Below are 25,128 nucleotides of genomic sequence, written 5' to 3' on the forward strand. Positions count from 1 at the left end.
ATCTAATTGACGAGCTTGACGTGGTGAAAATTTATCTAACTTTTGCTTAAATGCATAGGTGAGTGGTTTGTGATCTGTGAACAAAACGAAATTTCGTGCTTCGAGCATATACCTGAATTGTTTGATTGAAGCGTATGCAGCAAGCAACTCCCTATCATATGCGCTATAGCGTTTTTCAGTTTCGGATAACTTGCGCGAAAAAAATGCTAACGGCTGAAGATGTTCATTTTCTGTTTGAAATAATGCTCCCCCAATAGCAAAATCCGAGGCATCTACTTGCAGTACTAAATTTGCATCGGGGTTAGGATGAGCAAGCAGCGTAGCGTTCGCTAAAAGAGTTTTACAGTTTTGGAATTCGCTTATTGCTTGTTCTGACAAGTTAATCATACGATTATCATTGCGCTTTGAGCCTTTTAAAAAATCATTTAAGTGAGTTTGGTTATGAGCTGCGCGAGGTAGAAAACGACGAAAAAAATTTAGAAGTCCGAGAAATCTTCTCAATTCCTTAATTGTTTTTGGTTGTGGGTAATTTAAAATAGGGTCTACTTTATTGGGTAATGGTTTGGTGCCATCCTTAGTTATTAAGTGGCCTAAAAATGAAATCTCTGGCACACCAAACAGACATTTTGATACATTTACCGTTAAACCGTATTCATTTAATTTTTGAAACACGGTTTGAACATGCATTTTATGCTGTTCTTCTGATTCACTAAAAATAAGGATATCATCGAGGTAAACATAGCAAAAAGGCAAATCTCCCAGAATTTCATTCATGAACCTCTGAAAAGTTTGCGCGGCTCCACATAGACCGAAATTTAAGAAAGGAAACTCAAAAAGCCCAAAAGGCGTACACACAGCAGTTTTTTGTATGTCATCTGGGTGTACTGGGATATGAAAATAAGCACGGACTATATCAATCTTAGAAAAAATATTTTTGTTATTCAGCGCGTGTGTGAAATCTTGTATATGGGGAATAGGGTACCGATCCGGAGTTGTCACGGCGTTTAATTTCCTATAGTCTCCAACTGGTCGAATACTTCCCGAGCTTTTAGTAACGACATGGAGTGGAGATGACCATGGTGACTTCGAAGGCCGGCAAATGCCCTGCTCTAACATAAACTGAAATTCTTGTTTTACAACATCGTATATTTTTGGACTTAATCGCCTAGGTTTATTGTGTATAGGCGGACCAACTGTATCGATGTAATGCACAGTATTATGACACGCCTGGTGTTAATTTAGTTAATTCCGGAAAATTTGATAATAATTTATGATAATATGTGTCACCTGAAATTAATTTTACTGAAAAAACATTAGTTTTGGCAGTTATGCCCAATAAAGAAAGATTAGTGACACCATCAATTAATTTACGACGTTTTAGGTCTATCAACAGTCCAAAGTGCTCTAAAAAATCTGCTCCTATAATTGGAATAGGCACCGTAGCAACTAAAAATTTCCATTTAAAGTCTCTTCGTAATCCTAAATTAATGTTCAATAATTTACTTCCGTAGGTAAAAATTTTTGAATTATTAGCTGCAGTTAACTGTAAGGGACCAGGATGTAAATTTTTAATCATTTTTGGGACGGGCAAGCAGCTCACATCTGAACCTGAGTCCACTAAAAATTTTAAATGAGTTTTTTTATCATATACAAATAAGCGACACGAACGTACGGCTGTCGGATCTTTTGTCGCTGTAATAGCGACAGCCGGTTTTAGTTTTCCTGGTTATTGTTGTATGAACACGGTGAACAACATTTTCTAGCTTTTTGGCCGAATTTCGAATGATAAAAACAGATTTCAGACGATCTTTTCCGATCCCTAGAGCTAGATGTATATCTACGAAAATTATTATATCTTGTTCGAGAACGATTGCGTGATCTCTCGCGAGAAATTTTTTCAACTTGCTGGCTAAGTGCAGCTATTTGCTGGCGAAGTGCACATACTTCCTGATATAGCGGGTTCGATGTTGACGGATTTTCTCGTGTTTTTGCTGAGAGTAAGGGATTCGAACTCGTGGCGTTATTCGTTGCACAAACATTTGGAAGGGAATCCGTTCTAACTTCGGCTATTTTATCCGCTAGCTTAGCTAAATTTTCTAGCGACTCTGAACTAACGGAAAGAATTGTTAGTATCTCTGATGGTAAACGCTGCAGCCATAAGGTTTTCAAAAAATCCTCATTTAAAGATGTACCTGCCAGCGTTTGCATTTTCCTCAATAAATGGGACGGTTTGTCGTCTCCTAATTGTAATTCAGAAAGAAGTTTACGGATTTGCTTACTTTCAGAGTCTGTAAATTCCGCGATAAGTCTTTCTTTAAGAGTATGGTATTTATTTGCAGTTGGAGGATTAAACAAAATATCTGAAACTGCTGATAAAGTCTCTGGGTCTATTGCTGCAATGATATTGTTATATTTAGTTTGGTCGTTAGTAATTCCTGATAAATCAAAATTGCTTTCTGCCTGAACAAACCAAAGTTTGATATTATTTCTCCATATTGGTGGTAGTTTAACAGCTATACGAGCAATTTGTGCTTCGGCAAGATTCTGCTCACCTTCATTTGGCATTTTGAACTTTAAATAGAAGCAAGTTTAAACAGCTAAAACTAATTCATGTATTAACGTAATTTGACAAGTATTTTAAGTTTAGAATTAACTAGTTACCTAAATATAAATACTACCACTGATAACTTAATGACTAAGAGGGAGAAATTGCATACCTAAACCAAGCGAATGACCATAAAAACATACTTGAATCGTCGCCAGCTAGCTTTGTAATGCCATAATTCATACAGTATAATCCAAGGGTTCTTCCATGAAAGTTGATTTTAGCATGTTACGAAGTCCGGGTCACCACTGAAGTGAGTACGAAATGCGGGTTTCTCTTAAAGCATATTTATTTCATGAACACAAACATCAATATAACATAAACTAAATTAAACATTATGGGTCGTCCTGCGACCAAGCTAGCTAGTGAAAAAGTTGAAAAGGTAAGTGGCTGTTCTTCCTCTGAAGGACAGAATATATATCACTAGGATCACAGGGTTGCTTTTACCTGAAGATCTTAAATCGCCAAGCTGGCGGTAAGACTGGTGAGAGTGGCGAGCACCGCACTAGATTACGTGAGAGAGAGAAAATCAAGAGTGGGATTTCTGCGTCTTTTTTACGTAACCATGGAGAGTATTGCTTATTTTTGCTAACAATTATAAATTGCTTATTTTTACTGACAAGGTGCGGAACGGTCCAAAATTGCTAAAAACATGCTTATTTAAACGGCTCCAAAATGCATGCTAGGATCAAGTTGACTCCGGTCCGATCCTCGACTCCACTAAGATCCACCGAGTACGTGCTCGTAAAGTCTGTGGAATCGAAAGTCCTATGGTCGGTCACTGAGTAGTACCATAGATACAATGATATAAAGAAACTTTCCCTCCCCTTCAGATCTATGTCTAAATTGAGGAAATGGCCCCACAAAATTATGGCATGTCTCTGAATCATCATCAGGAATGCTTCCCGACCATCGCCAATAGCCAATTGTGCAGCACTAGTGCGACGTAAATAATGCACCTACCAACCTGCAATTAAAAATCAAAATTTCCGTGGAAAGTCGAAAAATTAAGCTCTAATATTTAAGAAAAACCATCAGCAAATAGAACGATTTTCAGTGAAATTATTAGTATGTAGAGTAAATATTTTTGATATATATTTCAATAATATTTTACTTAGTAAACATTTTACTTTGCTGTTGCGGAATGTTTCATGGAGTTTTTCTAGTGTTGCTGCAAGAAATTTGATATTTAACTGTTAAACTATAAGTATTTAAAAATAAAATTTGAAATTTTAAGGATTGTGGAATTTGCCGTTTTCCTCCAGACGTTTTAGCCAAAATTAGGAGGGACAACCTTCGGTACTATGCATGTCACATCCAGCACTTGACAAATGCTGCTCACTACATAATCAAGCTCTGATTTTTTCTTCGCTTTGAAACTGCTCATGGCTGATTTATTCTCGCATTCCATGCTAACGCTTGAATTTTCAACATCTTTCTTTTCTCCTTTTTTGATGCAATCAGCTTTCAGCTCTCTACAAGATACATCGAATTTTTTCAACAATCTATCTTCTACATGCCAAGTCATATCTGAAAAAAAACTACATTAGTACTTAGAAAAAAATTAAAAATACTTTAGAATCACCTCTAAATATTATTCGGAAAAACATTACCGTAATGCATTTTACTTTCTATCGGAAGAATTGGGTATAATATAGCCTACGTCACAGGTTGTGCTGTTCCTACTAAATTTAACCCATGAACGGCATTTTCTGCGAGCCTAACTTCATGCCACAAATAAACAAACGAAGTGTTCGATCGTTTAAATAGCTGCTCGCCAGATTTTATTGCATTATAAAGAAAAGTTATTGAAACTAAATGCAACTAAATAAACAACAACAACTAAAACAAATAACAACAACTACTAATAACAATAACTAAATAAACAACAACTAAATTCCATTCGTTTAGCATTGCGTCATATGTTGTTCCTACTAAATCGAAGTAGTTGTGTTTTTTTTCATATTATACCCAATTGGATTTTTTTTTTAATGCAATTCACACATCTCCGATTGAAGTTGAGAGAAAATGAGAGTCTGATTGATGAGTTTTTCTCATGAAAATATATTTGACCAATCAGATTCTTACTATTCGTGGACGGCGATCGAAAATGCGTGGATCGTATGCAGTGAGAATGGGCCTTTGAGAATTTCAAATATCTAAAGACAGCAACGGCAATCAGCTTCAAAATTGGCAACAGTTGGATAACAAAAGAGAAGAATAGGCTACAATACTTGATGTTGTTGTTGTTGTTGTTAATTTACGTCGCACTAGAGCTGCACAATGGGCTATTGGCGAAGGTCTGGGAATTATCCCGGAGGATGATCCGAAGACATGCCTTCACAATTTTGATCCTCAAATTTTGTTTTCTTACTCGGTGTCAAAATAATGTTAGCTGCATCATGTTACGTTGCATTTCATTTTTTCCATCATCCAAGAGACACGTAGTACACCAAAGTTGCGTTAATTATTGATTGATTGATACAGTTGCTTAAATATAAAAATATAGCTTTATTTTTATTCGTCCGCAAAATTTTCCACTAGATTTGTTAGCGAAAAAACTAATTATTTTTGAGAAAATTAACAGTTTTATGGCATAAATTAACGGAAGTAGCTTAATAAAGCAATTACAGATTTTAAAAGACAATCATGTCACACAAAAAATTTAGCTCAAAATGGCAATAACTTAAAATAAGAATAACTTCGAACAAATTCAAATTACAAAAAACTTTCGTGCGATGTTTATAAATAAAAATAGTCCTTAATGCCATAATAATTGCAACCTGCATGGTATGTTTTATTCCTAGTTTACCAGCTACCAGCTAACAATTCTCGAACTAATTATTGAATCTTAAATATTTCTATTCCATTGTACTCTCTGTACATTTTTCTACACACCTTCGTAATTTAAAGTTTATAAGTCTTATAATTTTTGTACAGCAAAACAAAACGTAACATAAATATATAGCCTAATAAACGTAATAAACGTAACAACCTAACGTAACAACATAATAAACGTAACAACCTAAAGAGCGGCAGAGGCAACTCCTACAACTTCTTAATAAAAAGAGATATGAATGTATTTCACCACAAATGTTTAATTGCCATTAATCTTACTAAAAATAAGAAATCCATCAGGGCATTTAAATTCTTCCTCAGGCTCTATATCTTTAGTAAGGATAAGATCCTTGTTAGCATATATATCTCCTCCATACGGTACACAAGTTGTTTGTCTTAGTGGTTCACCATCAAAATAGAAAGCTTCCCTGTAAAATAATTTTACAACGTAAGACAGTAAATCATTATTGATCGAGAGGTATAAAAACTGTAACAAGTAGCAGATTTTGTTACACTAAAATTTCGCTTCTTGATGTTAAACGTTGAAGAATCACTTCTAAATTACTAAGAAATAAATCCTGCTTTAAAATTATATCTTTTATTTATTCCTTTTTTTTAATGGCTTAATCGTACCTAAAAACGAATGTTGGACATCTGGGCGTCCAATGTTTTAGAGAACCTTAGACAATCACTAGGATAAGATAAGCTAAAGACTGGGTAGCTAAAACGCTAAAGTTTAAAGGCTTGGTGGCTTTAAATTTAAAGGCTTACTGTCCCCCCCCCCCAAAATGTGATTTAATAAAGACATTCATTGTTTAATTGTGCACAATATATCATTCTTGAAAAGTCATAGATGCACTACTTTCTGATAAATAACATTTTTTTTCTGGAAAAAAAACAAACCTCCTAATATATTTTACTAGTAGGGGAAGAACCGACGGTGCATAGGTAAGCTCTATGGAAAATTTAGAAATACTAGAATTAAAGTGAAAAGTAGCAGATATCTATACTTTTTTATCCACCTTTCTCCTTAATATATATATATATATAATATATATATATATATATATATATATATATTTCTATATATATATATATTTCTCTGCAATATTTATCAGAAATTAGTTATTTTATCATGATTACGTAAAGTTTTTGAATTCTATTGATTTTTTGTTTATAAATTAAGAACTTTAAACGATAGAAAAAAAATAATTCTATTGCTGCACATATTTTAATTTTGTATGCGTATATATATATATATATATATATATATATATATATATATATATCTATATATATATATATATATATATATATATATATATAGTATATATATATATATATATATATATGTATGTATTTGGAAAGTGATTAAAATATTTTTCTTAAATAGTACTTAAAGGATACTTTTTTTTTTGAAAAATCTGATTACTCATCCTGTCAAAACAATAAATATACTAATAGTCAAAGAATAGCATTGACAATGAATAACATAATTCATAAAAAAAAGCATTGCTGAAAAAAAGTATCACTGGTAAAACCATTAAATAATCGAATGAAAAAATAATTTAATATCGTTAAAATAGTCCAATTAATAACCATACAAATTTTAAAACTCAATTTTAACAAAAAGTAAAACATATATCTATTTTAAAATATTAGTTTTTTTTTAACTTACGCTACAATTCCTAGCAATGACTCTTGGTCTTTGCAAGCGACAATTACATCACTTTTTTGTTCTAAAATAAGAAACCAATTTTAAGTAAGAAATATTTCAATCATTGATATCATGAAGAGGATAAAATACAATTATAATATTAGATCTCATAAAGGATCTGAAATTAATTATTATTCAATGAAAACATATAGGTGCATTCACTAATTTCATATGCGAGTTAAATGGTACGTTCTCAGAAAAATCGTACTTAAGCAACAGTGCAAATATACTGCAACCTTATCAAAGCGTTAAAATGAATGATGTGTACGCCGAGTTCGTAAAATCAAGTTTAAGAAGAACGATAGCTCAGTTTACCTTAGCACCAATTTAAGATTGAGGCAAATTAGAACAGTATAATGGTTTAACAGAATCTGAACTTTGATGTTTATAGTAAGCAAACTATAAGCCTGTATCTCTAAGATAATTTATCACTTAAGATCTTAAAGTAGGAAAATGACTTGGCACTCTCCTGTTTTAGGGCACTTTAGTGACAACTAATCTTCAGTCCCCTCTGCAAGCCCCTTTAAGCATGAATAAATCTTAGTCCCCTCTAAGCATAAAACATGTTAGCCATAAAATTTTAACTATTTTTTGGATATAATACGATCGACAAATATGTAATCAACATTCTTTCAATATTTATTTTTAAAAAAACATGGTCACATCATGCACCCTACGATACAGACTTCTGCAAAACCTATTTGAAAATTGTAGAACAACGTGAAAGACATGAGTGGAAAACTATCTAAACTAATGCAATATGAACAGATTCTGTTGTTGTTAATTTACGTCGCGCTAGAGCTACACAATGGGCTATTGGCAACGGTCTGGGAAACATCCCTGAGGATGATCCGAAGATATTCCATCACAATTTTGATCCTTTGCAGAGAGGATGGCACCCATGCTTCGGTAGCCCGACAACCTGCACGCGAAGTCGAGCACTTTATGATAGAGCAGTTTAACGAGGATCAATACCGCACACCCTCGGTCCCTACGCAGACTGATCCTAGTGGTGTCACCCACCAGCACACTGAACTCAACCAGTGATGCTTGACTTAAGTGATCTGCTGTGAACCGTGTCTTAACGATCAGTCCACTGCGGGACGAACAGATTCTGATAAATTGGTTTTATTTTTAACTAATGTTTTTTTTTATTATTTATTTCTAATTTCAATAGGCTTAAAGGGAAAAGAAAAAAAAATTACCACCTGAGCGAAAGAAAGCAGCTAATTACATGAATTAAACTTAAAATATTCTCTCTTTCTCTCTGTTTTCTGTTTTGTTATTTTTTTAAAGTTTTTCAAAATGTACTCCTATTATAATCGTTTAGATTGAAGAATTTTCATATAATAATTATATATGAAGACTCATATAATTATGCCTTTTTTTTAGATTCATATTTTTTTCCGGTAGATATTCAATAATTAGAAGTTTAAAATTCATTTGAGCTTAAAAAATTTAAATTGATCGGACGAGTATACTTACTAGGTTTAATTTCTGGTATTGGAGGTAGGGTAACTTCAGGCATTTCTATGGGCTCTGGTGTTACAGTTGTGCCCTAATTTTTGTTTAAAAAAAATGTATTAAGTAAAACACTTGGTAACATAGACATCAAAAGGTGTTCCGTAATCATTGCTATAATTACATATTTTTAGAATCTTGGTTTTAAATAATTAAAAAAAAGCATACAAATTTGGTTTCGCAAATTTAATACGAAGAAACGTGAGAGGTCTATCAAAAGTCTGAAAATTAACAATTGAGTACAGTAAGGTTTAAAATATTAAAATTAATTTGAGTTCTGTACAAAGCTTAAAGAAGTTTCCTATAATTAACTTACACCTTCTCTTTGTTTGATACGTCAATCAAACGGAATTTTGCATTTTCAATCTCGATTTCCTTGTAAATGATTCATCAAATTTTGATGATATAATACTCACCAATACTATATATATATATATATATATATATATATATATATATATATATATATATATATATATATATATATATATATACCGTCACTTTGTGCAGCGGGGGCTTCTTTGTGCAAATTCGAATTTGGCATTTTTCAAGTGCTGCTATTCAGTATTATGTTTATTTCAAGTTAAAAATGCGTGGAATTTGAAGATAGAAGTCTCTTCTATTACTACAAAAAAATTTTCGAATTTTAAAACAATCTCAGAGTGTGTTCCGTTCATCCAATGTCAACAACTTTCCGAGGACGTCGGATGTCGAAAAGTGTGCGTGGAAACTTTAGCTGTGAAATGCAAAGACGTTGATAAAACAATTGTCGTAAGTGCAAAATTTTTTATTTATATATTAATCAACAATTATATCATGTTAGCGTTAAAAAAATTATAAAATTAATAACAAATAAACGGAAAATGAAAAAAAATGCACTTTGGGGCTACTTTGTGCAAAGTTTCATTCGTTTTTTTTTTTTCGGCAGAAAAATGGTCAGACGTTATAAAAAAATACCTGAAATGAGAAACTACCGTGATTACACTTTAGAAAAGCTGCAACAATGTTTGCAGGCAGTTGCTGGTGGTATGTCGATTGCAGAAGCTTCTCGGAAGTACAAAATCCACAGAAATACTATCTCTAATAAAATTCACAAGAAACACGTGAAACTTCCTGGTAAACTATTATTTTTCTTCTACAAAGATTTTTCTAATGAATTAATCAAACGATTTAACACATAAAAATATATTTTATAGGACATCAGGTGATTTTGACAGAAACTGAAGAGCAAGTTCTGTCATGTTCATTCAAGGATGTTATGTTCAAATTTAACAATATTATAAGTGTTAATAAATATGTAATACTTATTATTTTTAAAATTTCATCCATTTCAATGTTTAAAAATGTATATGGTTTCCTTTTGTTTAAACTCAAATTTATTGAAATAAACATTCTTTTTAAGAAAAAATTCTTTAAAAAAAATTTTTTTTTTAGCGCTGAAAATTATTTTCAAACTAATATCTTTACATATCTTGATGTTTTTGTCTTTAAAAATGTCAACAATTAACTTTTTTAACAATTTTATATCAATATTTTACTAAAAACATGATTATTAAACTGAATTCCTATCGCTGCACAAAGTAGCCCCATTTGGGGGCTACTTTGTGCAAGGTATGTTTTGACTTATTATTCGTAAATATTACATACAAATAATGCCAATATTGATCAAATTCACTCGTCTGAGTCCAGTTATGAATATAATATCGATAAATTTTTCTAAAGTTTGAATTAACATAGTTTTTTTACATGTCAAAGTTCAAAAACTGCGAAATCCTGCACAAAGTAGCCCCGAATGACGGTATATATATATATATATATATATATATATATATATATATATATATATATATATATATATATATATATATATATATATATATATATATATATATATATATATATATATATATATTTTTCCCCAAGTTATGCATGAATTAACATTTTACAATTCTCCCTTTATGAACAGCGAGAAAGAATTATTTTCCCCCTGACCTATTTAATAGATCAATTGAAATTACTCGGTTTTCCCTTATTCCCTAATACGAAACAACGCAAGATTTTCCTTAACTTTAATGGAGGAGCACTTCGATTTTGTGCTAGCTCTTTATGAACATGTTTTTTTTTATTTTTTTATTTATTTTCCTAGGCGAAAGAACTTCGAAAAACAATGTTAAAACAATTGTACTATTAAGAAATTAGATCATATTAATTGGTTCAACAGTTAATCGTTTTTTTGAACCGTAATGTGTTTGAAATTCTCTGTAATTTCAGTAACGTTTTAAATTATTGACGTTAATTGTCAACTCAAAATTAAATATCAACAAAGTTACTTGCACTTTGATTGAACTTAATATCCAATTGCAGCAAATTCACACAATTTTATGCCTTTAAGAAGAATTAATAAAACAAATTTAATAAATGGAACTAAAAGCATACCAATGTAAAATTAATTTGAAACACATATGAAAAGGAGTAAAGTGTTATAAAAATTTGGAAAAATATTTGTTTTGAACATTTATTTTGCTTTTTTTTTAACTCTGCATGGTAAAAAAGAAATTCATTAAACAAATTTTTAAAAGTAGAAAAATATTTAATTAAATGATTAAACCTTTGCTGTTGTTGGCTCTTCCGTTGTTGAAGTAGTTGGCTCTTGCGTTGTTGAAGTAGTTGTTGGCTCTTGCGTAGTTGAAGTAGTTGTTGGCTCTTGCGTAGTTGAAGTAGTTGTTGGTTCTTGCGTAGTGGAAGTAGTTGTCGGTTCTTGTGTAGTAGAAGTAGTTGTTGGTTCTTGTGTAGTAGAAGTAGTAGTTGGTTCTTGAGTTGTTGAAGTAGTAGTTGGTTCTTGCGTGGTTGAAGTAGTAGTTGGTTCCTGAGTAGTTGATGTTGTAGTTGGTTCTTGGGTAGTTGATGTTGTAGTAGGATCTTCAGTTGTTGATGTAGTAGTGGGTTCTTGAGTCGTTGACGTTGTAGTAGGTTCCTGAGTAGTTGATGTAGTAGTTGGTTCTTGAGTAGTTGACGTTGTAGTTGGCTCTTGCGTTGTTGAAGTTGTTGTTGGTTCTTGGGTAGTGGATGTGGTTGTTGGCTGTTTAGTAGATGTGGTAATTTCTGGTTCAGGCTTCAAATTAAAGATATACAATATTTTTATTTATTTTTAAAATTACAGATTAATATATGCAAGCAACAGAACTTACCATTCTTATTTATATCAGGACTATGCGCGTCAAAGCAGAAAATGTAATTTTGAGAAACCTTCTATTGGCGATCGCAACACTCGAATACGCCATCTGGGGAGAGACCGGTTTCATGGCTTTAGCCCTTCTCCCTTCGCTCTCCTCCTTTTTTCAGTTGTATAGGAATGTACTACGATATTTTCCCTTTTCTTAATATTTTTCCTTTTTATTTAATAGAAAATATTTTTTTTAAATTTCCGTGATACTTTTCTTTAGAACTATGTTAACGTAATTTTCAGTTCGATATAGTGTTCCAATTTAAAGATTTTAATCAATATGAAAATCAAGAGAGAAACTAACGTACTTCCTTCCTCTATGACTTTCCACACGCTAATGGGGAAAGCATGGGAAGTGTTGCCATAGGAAGAGAGTTCTACTCTACGCCACCTGCAGCCCATTTCGATCGCCAATATTACCAATGTATATTTCGTATTGAAACTATTTTGAAACTACTCAGATAGCAAAATATAGGTTTATTTTCACTCAGCAAAAACCTTTTAGTTTTTCTTCTTTTTTTTGTCGTATGCCTGTTTAGGCAGTGGGGGTGCGATTGTTCCTGTTTTTCAGTGGCGCCATCTATGACCAGGAATTCGACTTCTGTCAAGTCATTCACACAACCACAACCCGTTTATAGGGCGGGTCACATTCACACACAAAGGAGAAAGGACATAGAACACACACAGAGAGAAAGAAACATCCATGCCTCGCCCGGGATTCGAGCCTATGACCTTTCTGATGTAAGGACAGTTCCGTGCCCCCTACACAGGCCGGTCGGCAAACCTTTTAGTGTAAACCTAAAAAGGTTTTTTATGCGGTTTACGTGTTTCTAACCTTAAAACGAGATCTGTGCCAATCTACTCCATTCTGCGCACATTACCCTCATCCAAAACCTTAGAAAACAACCTTCTATATAAAAACCTTAAATCGAGGTTCACTTAGGGTTTTCAAGCGAGAAAAAATCCTTTAATAAAGCTAGTCTCAAGGTGAAAATAATCTTAAGTATTGGTAATTATAAGGTTTCTTTCAGCAACGTCTAGTTTGTATGCTCAGCTAACATCCACCTTGTTACGAAATTTTAATGGACAATGCGATTTTATACTATAGCTAGTGTGACGTCAGCAAGGGCGCCGGCAGCGGGGTGCAAGGGGGTGCACTTGCACCCCCCTGGCTTTTTTTAAAAAGAATTAAAGAGATACAGAAAAATTTTGTTATAAAATTTTTTTATTAAACTTATTTTTATGGAAAAACAAATAATTAAGTAATTATTGATACATAAGAATTAAAAAATTATTTAATCAAACAAGAATTGTAATCGTCTCGTTTGCTGTCCAAATCTGTTTATAACTTTTTCAATGAATTCTGAGTCATCTTTGATTCTTTTCTTATGTGCGCTGAGCATTCACATACTTGGCAGATATCTAAGCTATATTTTTAAATTCCATTTAATAAAATGTAAATAATATTATATTTTCTATTAGTTATTCAGTTTAACAAAGGTGTATAACACTGACTGACTTCTCGCAGCTGTAAAACTTCATCAACACAATAAATACCAATGTTAAGCATGCACAAACACGTTAGTATACGAAACTACTGTTTGTAGTTATTTGTGTTTCAAAGTCAGTAGCTATGCCAGCGAGATCGACTCTGGGCAAAATTTGCAAGTACAAGAAATTCGTACATTTTTTTTAAATATCTTGCTAACAATGAAGAAATGTATCTTGAAAAAATGAACAGATGAAAGTATATGTAATAACAAAACAAAATGTAATAGCAGAATATTTTAATTTTTTTTCGGGGGGAGCGGAGGATAGGGTAGTTTGTTAGAGGGTTGCACCCCCCTTTATATTATTCTGCCGGCGCCCTTGGACGTCAGCTAAAACGTCATTATGCATTTAAGTGACAATACTTTTTAAAAAAAGCTTTGAAAATCTATATTATATAAAACGCTAATACGTACGTATGTATCAATAAAACCGATGATATTTCTTTTCTCGCGCTGGCAACAGTTTTCATTTTTAATTGATTGGATTCGGCGCGCAAGAGCACGTACTGAGCATCATATGGCTAATCTATATTATATAAAACGCTAATACGTTTTAATTGATAGGCTTCGGCGCGCAAGAGCACGTAGTGAGCATCATATGTCTAATCGGGTGAATTCTCTCCGAATTATCAAAGAAATTCTCACAAAATTATCTTCATCGAAGCCGATGCTTTACATCTGGCGTTCAGTACTATTTCATATTGTTTTACAACACATGGTTTTAGCCCTCTGGTGGGAAAGACTTTAAAACAAAACTTACAACAGTTACTTTTCGCAACAACTGAAATTTAGAATAGTGTGATTAAGAAAAATATGCGAACTGTTTGCAATTTCAAATTAATATTGAAATGCACAGGTTTAGAATTTTCTACAGTGAAAAGTTTTCGGAACTTCAGTGTTCAAAAAAGTATACAAAAGCTAGACGTTAAGAACGTATCCAATGAGCGAGCAAAGCGAGCATCGGATTGCGAAGCAATCCGAAATGAACTGCGAAAGCAGTTCCGGGAGTTGGCGAGCAGGGGGCGAAGCCTCCTAGTAATTTTTAATTCTTTTAGGATGAAAGGTTTGAATATATTGAATATATTATTGCTTTATTGAAAAAAAAAAAGAATTTTTGCTTTATTTCGTGACAACAAAAAGATAGTTCAGACACAAGATTGCAGTAAGGTTACATGCTTTCTGGGAAAGATCTAGCAACTCATTTTTAATCTTTAATTCTAATTAGGAATAGAAAATATTAATGTAAATACTGAAACCTTTCAAATAATTTTAAAAAATGTGAGGTGTGTATGTATAACTACCAGCTACTGAACCCGAATTACTAGAAAATGTGCATATAAATACAAAAAAGTTTAACCTAATCTGAAAAATGAGTGATGAGTACTACCTACTACTCCACCCGAATTAATGGAAAAGGGGAATAAAAAAGCGGAAAAAAATATTTTAAAAATTGTGGGGTGTATATGGGTCATTCTCACGAAAAGTGTCATTTTTCAGTTCATAAAATCCCGAAAAAGTAAAGTGAATAAAAAGCTCTGAAACTTTTTATATTAATAGAAATATGTAATGGCATTATAAAGAAAGTATATATCCTATAAAATATTCTTAATATTTAAATTAATTAATTTTTTAAATAATTAATTTATAATAATTAATTTATATTAATTAATTAATTTAATAAATAAATTAATTAATTTAATAAATTAATTTTTTAATTTATTTTTCAAATTAATTAATAAGTAAATGAATTATTTTCGCTATTTAAAAAGTGAGGGAATGACACTAATAGTGAGGGAATGATATTTTACTTTAATACATGTTTTTATCTAAGTTACATCTACCTAAAGTTTGAAAATGATAACATACTAAGTATATCTAATATTTATTATAATTTACTCTTATATATTTAATAGTTTTTGCAGGTTTGGGAAATTAAATTGGCTGGCATAATTGAAACAAAAAAAAAAAAAATTCATAATATACTCATCTTGAATCATTCCCTCACTTCAGCGTCATTCCCTCACTTTATACACTAATGAGGGAATGACGAATTCAATAAAATTTAAAAATAACAGTTAGGCCTAATTAATTTCTGAAGCCAATCACATACAATTATATTCATACAAGAAAGCAACATATAATTATGCACTTTCTCGATGAAGTTGTATTTTATTTTACTCTAAAAATGACATGAGGGAATGACAAATGTAAAAAATTTTACCTGGTTTGATTCATTCAAATTTATACCACAGCAAAGTTTCTTTAAGTTGAAGATGGAAACATACTGCAATTTTGTTCCAGTTGTTAACTTCTTGTTCCAGTTGTTCATAATTAATGATGCCAGTTGTTAACTTCTGAAGTTTTTATTAAAATATTTTTATTCTAAGAAGATTGCAGGTGATAAGAACATTGTTGTGAGGGAATGACGCGAAACACTGGGGACAAAGTTTAAAATGGTGCTGTGTTAATATTTTTATCAGAAATTAAATTTAAAGTAGATTTTCTGAATTCTATATTTCAGTATTCTGAAATAAAAAACACGAATTTGTAAAAAAAAAAAATTTATTTCAGAAACAATTTTTTTCTTTTTTTAAATCAGCAGTGGCGACAAGTGAGGGAATGACATATTGGTATATTTTAATTACCTAAAATAAATAATAAATAAAAATTAATAGTTTTATTTTTATTCTTCTGTTAGTTTGCATTCTGAAGGACACTTTCCCTGAATTTTTTTTTTCGTAAGCTGTAAAACAAAGATAAAATATACTGGGGACATGAAAATGACTGTTTTTGTGAGAATGACCCATATGTATTACTACCTGTTACTACACACGAATTAATAGGAAAGGTTAATGCAAAAACAGTGAAATTCTAATTTGAAAAATGTGTGGTGCGCATTTATTACTGCTCCCTACATTCGAATCGCCGTATTAGAAGACTTGAGACAGTCTATCGCATTCATTAATGCGCCGAATGATGTATACTCGTATTTGATTTTCTTTATTTATTTATTTTTATAACTTCAGAAAATACATTAAAAAATTAAGTTGATGAAAGGCGAGGCTAAAAGGTTACGGGTCTCGCTGTTTTCGTACTTAGAATAACATAGATACTTATTAAATCATAACAGGAAAAAAAATGTGGAAATTAGGGATAGAGTACATCTTGTGACCCCCTCGTCTCTCCGCATAACCTCCCAAGGTATTGCGTAAACTTATGGCCTAATGTCTGTAAGGGAAATACAAAATTTTTACGCAAATCTATCAGGTTTTTATATTGTGATTGCTTTGCATATATTAAAATTAATAATTTACAATTTAATATTAATTGCATAGATTTTTTTGTTTTAATTTCAAATTGTGTTTAGTAGTTGTTAAGAATTTTTTCTTTTTAACTATGCTGTGCTTAGTGGTTTCTTATTTGAAGAAAAGGAAGAAGAGCTGTGGTAACCGAATGGCTAAAGAATCAGATTCAGGTCCAGAAAGACCAGGGGTCAATCTTCGACTCCACTAAGACCCACCGAGTACCTACGATATACATACTCATAAAATCTGTGGATCGAAAGGCCTGTAGTTGGTTGCTAAGAAGCACTATATGTACAGGGATTTGAAGAAAATTTCCTTCTCCTTCAGATCTATGTCTAAATTGAGGAAGAGGCCTCTCACGAATGAGTGGTGCTGCTTTTTTATCAGTGGGGTTTTGAGCTAAGACGTACTTTCATCCTTGCGATGCTCTCTAGTCAAATGAAAGTCGCACCTTCCTGACTGTATTTCCAAAAGGCCAATGGCTGGCTAGCTGGGCTTATCCAAGTGTCATTAGGTACAACAGAGGTCGGTATAGCCTGGTTGGTAGGGTGTTGGGGTCGTGTCATGTCCAAGGGGTCATGAGTTCAATCCCCGCCGGCCGAAAATGGTGTCTGGTGCATGCTAAATCTATCGGGATCACAAAGTCCTCCAAGTTCCCATAACAAATCAATACCCCTGGGTACTGGATTGGAGATTGATCGTGCTCTTTTTCAGGTCAAAGTTACGATCTGCTTATGGACGGTGTCTGAATGTGTCCTCCCTTTAAAACGGGCTGTGCCGTATGTGTGTGGCAGAAGTCGAATTCTTGGCCATTTATTTCGACAATAAAAAACAAAAAGTTGTGTACCCTTCTGAATTAAAATAAGCTTGTCAGTATTGACAAGTGGCTTAAGACAACAGCAGAAAAGGGTAGCCTGGTTGGTAGGGCACTGAGCCCATGTCCAAGAGGTCGTGGGTTAGATCCCCGCTGGTCGAAGACTCCTCGTGTCGTAAATGGTGGTTGGTGCACGTTAAATCTGTCGGGTCACAAAGTCCTCAATGTTCCCATAGCAAATCAAAACCTATGGGGGTACTGATCCAGGAGTTTCCTTGTCTTCTGGATTGGGTTCAAAATTACAAGGCTACGGAGTTGAACATTAGTAGTCGTAAACCCAAAATTTGGTGTGCTGTTCGAAGACGGTTATTATGACCCCTTGCCGTGAGTCTAACCGTGGCAGGTTTTCGTGGTTTTCCTCTCCATGTAATGCAAATGCGGGTTAGTTCATCAAAAAGGCCTCCACGAAGGCAAATTTCCCCCAATACTTGATCCAGGAGTTCTCTTGTCCTTTGTATTAGATTCAAAATTAAAGGGCTACGGAGTTGAACATTAGTAGTCGTAAACCCAAAATTTGGTGTGCTGTTCGAAGACGGTTATTATGACCCCTTGCCGTGAGTCTAACCGTGGCAGGTTTTCGTGGTTTTCCTCTCCATGTAATGCAAATGCGGGTTAGTTCATCAAAAAGGCCTCCACGAAGGCAAATTTCCCCCAATACTTGATCCAGGAGTTCTCTTGTCCTTTGTATTAGATTCAAAATTAAAGGGCTACGGAGTTGAACATTAGTAGTCGTAAACCCAAAATTTGGTGTGCTGTTCGAAGACGGTTATTATGACCCCTTGCCGTGAGTCTAACCGTGGCAGGTTTTCGTGGTTTTCCTCTCCATGTAATGCAAATGCGGGTTAGTTCATCAAAAGGGCCTCCGCGAAGGCAAATTTCCCCCAATACTTGATCCAGGAGTTCTCTTGTCCTTTGTATTAGATTCAAAATTACAAGGCTACGGAGTTGAACATTAGTAGTCGTAAACCCAAAATTGGGTCGGCTGTTCGAAGACGGTTATAAAATAAAATAAAGCAACAACAGAAAAGGGGGACACAAAATAATAGCTATCTCGCCCAATAACCAAAAATAGAGTATATTTGCAGCTCAACTCTCCGAAACATTTAACCCTCATTTCTCTTGGATATATTTTTTTTTCTGTAGAAAATAATATAAGATTACTATTAAACATTAAGTGAAATCAAATGGGCGATGAAAATTTAAAACAGTTTAACTTGACTTACCATGTATATTTTAATTCCTTTCTGCTCTGAGCACGCGAATTCACTACAAAAGTTTTCACTCATGTATGTGTTTAATAAAGAGCATCCAGACTTCCCTTTAAATCCAAATCCTTTGCACTCATCATCCTTCATGCAGTATGCAGCACAATGGATTCGATTGGACAAAGTAACTTCTTTATAAACACCCTCTTCATAAATATTATCTTTCATTTTTAAAGTGTATTTTTCAGTTGATACCCCATTAACAAAGTAGTCGTTAATAAGCAGGTTAACAATACAGTGTAGAAATAGAACCATTTTTACTAATTCCTTAGCTATAAATTTTGCACTAACGTTTGGATTTAAACGTAATACATTTGTGGAAAAAAGTTTAAACGAAATAAATTTGTATTTTGAAATAATATATTCACGGCTATTGTTGAAACAAATCTAGTACTTCACTATTCTTTTTACCTCATCGTGATATATCTATATCTTAATGAATCTGCACTTCACTTATTGTATTCTGTAAAAAAACAATACCTATGCAGGTAATATTGCGAGTTTTGTTTGAGCATTTAATATTTTAATGTGCACGCAAAAGCATTGACATTACACGAGGCAACATAAAGTTAATTTTCTTAATGGTCCCTGATGAGAACGCTAAAATGTGCCCAAGGGAAATAGATACAGTACAGAATCTCATTTTATAGCATTCTAAACAATAACGAAAGTTTAAAAGCATCTCAAACGAGACACTTGTTTTAAATTTCTTTATTCGTTTTTATTATTCACGTAATATGATTTTAAAATGATTAACGAATCAATATTTTTTTCAACGGGGTAGTAGGGATTGAGTTTTATTACCTTTTTTGCCCAGTTAATTACTAAAATTTAATTGGCTTAAAATGAATTGGAAAAAGATATTTTATTCATTAAGCAAAGTAGCTTTCTATCTAAAAATATTTAAATAGATTAGAATGGTACTTTGTTCAATCGATTTTTAAAGTAGGTTTTTCAACTTTTTTACAATCAAATCAACAACTTAAAAATCTACAGTTATATAATTTATTGTTTATTTCATCACAGGTGGCAATGTTAAAGAAGGGTGCTATTAAAAATTTACTTATCAAAATTAATTATTTTCACTAGTTTTACATATTGAAGAATCTATGTAATGAAATATAAGAATATCAGCAAAAAATATTTAGTATAAAGATGCGTTGTTAACACCTGATGAATTTGTGTTCCTACAAAAAACTTGATCGTTTAAAATTAAATTCGTAAAGAATATTAAATATGCGCAAGAAAATGTGACAACCAGAGTATTCACCCAAATGACCGATAATTCCAAAAACTCAACTAAAAAGAGAAAGGAAAGGAGATAGATATGCACTGCTTTCTCCGTTCTGCTTAAAACAGTGTTTTATTCTCATCAGTAGTTAAATAGTTTTATAATAATATTTTAATTCTTATTTTAAATCTGCATCTTTCTCCTTTACTGAAAAATAAAAAATACATCAATCATCGCTACTGTTTCCTAAAATTTTCTCTCTTTACGCGCCGTTCTTTCTCTCATAATGCTAAAATGATTAAATGAGAAAATGTGATTTTTTTTGGGGGGGGGGGATTTTTTTTTTTAAGTTTAAGCCTCATTCTGTATGAAAATTTTATTGTTGTGGGCATTATAGTTTTGAGCTATTTTATGCCAATTTTTTTTTTTTTTTTGCCGCGTAATTTAGTTGTTGTTGTTAATTTACGTCGCACTTGAGCTGCACAATGGGCTATTGGCGACGGTCTGGGAAACATCCCTGAGGATGATCCGAAGATATGCCATCACAATTTTGATCCTCTGCAGCGGAGATGGCACCCCCCGCTCGTAATTTAGTTAAGTGTTAACTATGGCTGGTTGACCATGTATTGCGCTGGAGGTCACAATTCGCGTAAGACTTCTGGGTTACTGATTTATACGCCTCTAAACTTGAAAAAATGCTATTCAATATTATTATACTAGTAGTGATTTCAATATAACGCGTTCCTTCAATTTAACTTTCAACGATACAAACAAGAAATGAATTCTGAAGACAAATGAATTCAAGCTTGCTATGATACAACCCAAAATATAACAAACGACGCTATTTTACTCAAATATAGCGAAATAAGGGTTAACACTCAAAGCATGACAAACATTACATTTTGATGACAGGTCGATGCAAATTCCGCACCCGGCTAGCATCGACCACATTGATACACGGATCATGGGTTAGAGTCCCCTTGCTGTCAGGCTAACCATTGGAGGTTTAAGTGGTTTTCTTCTCCGCGTAACGCAAATGCGGGTTAGTTCCATCAAAAGGTCCTCCACAAAGGCAAATTTCTCTCAATACTTGATACAGGAGTTCACTTGTCTTCTGTATTGGGTTCAAAATTACAAGGCTACGGAGATTGAACATTGGCAGTCTTAAACTCAAAAATTAGGTTGGCTGATCAACGATGGTTATAAAATAAAAACCTTACACTTTATTTATACTGTGATATTAATTTTGTTTTTTGCTAACGACCCGTCAGAATTTAAAAATTACAGAAAACTCTTGTGAATGGTAAAATTACACGTAAATTTAATCACAATGAATAAGTAATCCAGTATGGGAAGTGTTGTATGTTCACACATCGCCTCATATGCGGAGGGATACACCGGAAGATGCCTAAATTTCTTCCGGTTTTAGAAAGCCTTATTCAGTCAACCATCATTAAGTGCTCTTATGTATTCAGAAGTGCAACACGCCTCTCTTTACGCACAGTTGGAAATAGTTATAGAGTAATTAAATTTCAGAGTTTCGTTTTTTCTTTTATCTTCTATTGGCGGAATTTTCTTGGTACTTGTAGTTCAAACAAGTCTAACAGAACCATTAGATTAATAATTAATTTAATTCTATATAAAAAAAAACGATCAGTCCCGCAGTGGACTGATCGTTAAGACACAGTTCCCAGCAGATCACCGAAGTCAAGCATCACTGGCTGCGGTAAGTGTGCGGGTGGGTGACCCCTTGGATCAGTCTGCGTAGGGATCGAGGGTGTGCGGTATGGGTCCTCGTTAAACTGTTCTACCGTAAAGTGCTCGACTTCGTGGGCAGGTCGTCGGGGTACCGAAGCGGAGGTGCCATCCCCTTTGCAGAAGATCAAAATTGTGACGGCATGTCTTCGAATCATCCTCAGGAATATTTCCCAGACGGTCACCAATAGCCCATTGTGCAGCTCTAGTGCGACGTAAATGAACTACAACAATAAAGAATACATCATGACCATTCTAAAATTACTTGCAAAACAAATTAGCTTGACCACTTCATAGATTCTGGATCTGGTATTTCAAGAACTAAATTTTTTAAAATAATTCTAACACAAATCATGCTCTTACATAAATGAGTAAAACTTCCTTTTCTTTTTTCCACAATTTGATGTTTGATAATGTTAAAAGATAGTTAGCTTCAAAAATTATAAAGGTGGAAAAAGTCAACATGTTTCGAACGTATGAAAATAAAGGTCCACGCTGAAGACTAGCCAGATATGAATGAAGAAATCTTGAAAAATAAAAGGGGGAAAAGAAAGCAGAGGTAAAAAGATACATTATCGAAATTAAAATTAGGTCTCAGGTTTTAACAATGAGCGGCCCATTGTTAAAATCTAGGATATAAATTTGATTTCGATAACGCCAAAATTCTTTCTACCCATCACATCAGCACATTTTGATGCTCCGGAATCTTGTACCATTCATACGAATGGAAATTCCTAACTTAACGACACAAGATCCCCATTGCTCCTCAGTAGCTTTGGAAATGCATTCTGCCCTGATTTGCTGCCCCCTGGCTATTGCTGTTTTCCCAGTTTTGCTTTGCTCTTTCATCATTTTATCTCTTTTTCTTATGAAAATATTTTATTTTATATATATAAAGTATTAGGTCCAAATTATCTAAACCTCACAAAATGGCAACCAAGAATTTAAACTTCATGATTTGAATTGTTTTAAAATTAAAATACAATTACTGAAAAAAATTGTTTATCTGTAAATTACTTATCTCTCACTCAATAGTATTATTTTTTATTCTGTTTCACTGTTTTTTATTTTTTTTAATCTGTTTGCTATGACACTTGAAACCAAGATTTTCCCCATCGGTCAGCAATGGGGCTATATATTTCTTTTACAGGGGAGATGAGTAATGTGTGATTTGGTAGCAGTTTTCATCGAGGAAATGTTTAAGGTCCCTTGAAATAGACAATTTTTTTTTAGAATTCATACACAGAAAAAATTATCTACTTTTTAAAATTGTAAATTTATTTACACAATTATTGAGTAAAAAATTGTTATCTGAGAAGAGGCCGTGTCTCTTCATTTATAAAATGTGAGGGGCATAAAGCCTCCCTCATTCTGCACTCCCTGGATGGCTGTGTGTTACTTGGGAATAACAGATGTTGCTGCTAATCAAGAAAAATATAAAACAATGTTTTCGAAATAACCACCATTAACAAAAAGTAAATAAATGAAATTCAGTCTAAGGACATTCATAATAGAAACGGAAACTTGTGCAAATATTTCAGTTGACATGTACTGACATCAGTGGCGGAGTAAGACATTGCTGCGCCACGGGCAACATTGAAAACTGCACCCTTATATCAATTTTGGATAAGAAAAAAAAAAAATTTCTTTCAAAAAAAAATAATAAGTACAAAATTCTTGAATTGCCTTGCTGGAGTAGTGATAACACTGTAAAGAAATGTCTTTTCTATCAGATAATTATAAAATCCATAAAAAGCCAAAATTTTGATTTGTGAAACCTGAATTAATGCATTCAAGGTTAAAAAAGAAAGCCGTTAATTTAATTAATGAGAATATAACCTCAAGTATTCTAGAGTTGATATTTAATATAGGTAATATTTTTAAAGAGCATAATCTTTTATGACATACAAATATAAACATTAAAATCTTTTTATTTTCTCGTGCTTTAGCTGGCCCAAACAGTTTTATAAATTCTTCAAAACCAGTTGTTTTTGAAGTTTCATTTTCAATATACAATACATTACTGTTGCAATATGCATTCAATGTCACCATTTTGTTAAAAACTATTTTGAAAATAAAAAATTGTTGTCATTGACTTTCGGTAATCAATTTATAGGTTTATAAATATCTTTATTCATTTATAAATTCATTCACTCATCCGACTATTCACTAAAATGCCCATCAATGATTCACCCATTAACAAAGTCACTGCTTTTTATTACTGACTTGTATTAATTCACCTATTCAATTGTTAGTTAATAAGTATGTTACCTAAAATAATCTAACAAAGATTTAATCACTTTAATACGTTCACTATTCAACGTACTTCAAAATTAATAGTAAAAATTTAAATAGAATAGTAATTTTACAGACCATTTTTAAGCAAAGAAATTTCATTTCAAAGTGTAAAAAGTATATTATTAAACAAATGAAAATATTTAAAATTGAAACTCAAATACCATAATGTAATTTTTGTTTTGTGTTAAAAAATAAAATCCTGTGGTCAAATGCAAAAATAATATTTTTTGGAAAAAAAATTTATACATAAAACATTCAAAGAGATAATGTGTCTATCAGAAACTCTTTTAAAAATGCAGAGCAATCAGAAAATTGCCTAGAAAAAACAGAGATTAAATACTAAAGCAAAACAGAAAATATAAAAATTGATCTTAATTTTTGAAAAAAAAATTTTAAAACTAAACATTTCCAATCACTGTATTTTCAAAAAAAAGTAAAGACTAAGGTCTAACAGAAACCCTCATAATTGCTGCGTCATAATAAAGACATCTGTAAATTCATAATTTTTAACTAAGAAAAAGCTAGATAGAAACTAAAACAAAAAACGTTCTTAATTTTTGAACGAAAGATTTAGTGCTAAAAATCTTAATTTAACTTTTTCACATGGCCGTATATTTTGAAAAAAAGTTACCGTAAAAGAATAATGCTCATTAGAAACTCGCTTTAAAAAATGCTGATAATAAGATAAATTATGACAGTGACAATAAAAAAAATAAGTCTACTAGAAACGCACCATTAACATCTCTCTTAAGTTAACTCCTCTCTTTAGTTAAAACAGAGAAACAAGTAAAAATGGAAGAAAAAAAAGTTCTGAAACTTTAAAACATAAGGTGAGGAAACTTTATTTAAAAAAAGAAAAAAAATCAGCATAAAACACAACTCATGATTCAGTATAATACTTCTCACTGGCCACTGCACCCTCAGGAAACATCTTCACATTATGGGT

At 32.5% G+C, this 25,128-nt stretch overlaps 1 protein-coding gene across 1 annotated transcript; it reads right to left on the reverse strand.

Moving 5' to 3' along the window:
- Window positions 1-3,115: 3,115 nt before the first annotated feature.
- LOC107436106 (uncharacterized) lies at window positions 3,116-19,066 on the reverse strand. The gene is made up of 6 exons (XM_087160146.1): window positions 18,857-19,066; window positions 11,290-11,793; window positions 8,646-8,718; window positions 7,122-7,182; window positions 5,723-5,871; window positions 3,116-4,135 (listed from the first exon to the last, which is right to left on the reverse strand). The coding sequence occupies exons 1-6, from the start codon at window positions 19,064-19,066 to the stop codon at window positions 3,876-3,878; spliced, it is 1,257 nt and encodes a 418-aa protein (XP_087016272.1). The 3' UTR covers window positions 3,116-3,875.
- Between the last annotated feature and the right edge of the window lie 6,062 nt (window positions 19,067-25,128).

The sequence above is a fragment of the Parasteatoda tepidariorum genome, chromosome 3, assembly GCF_982258835.1.
Source record: "Parasteatoda tepidariorum strain Cologne lab strain chromosome 3, Ptep-v5.0, whole genome shotgun sequence".
Lineage (NCBI taxonomy): Eukaryota > Metazoa > Arthropoda > Arachnida > Araneae > Theridiidae > Parasteatoda > Parasteatoda tepidariorum.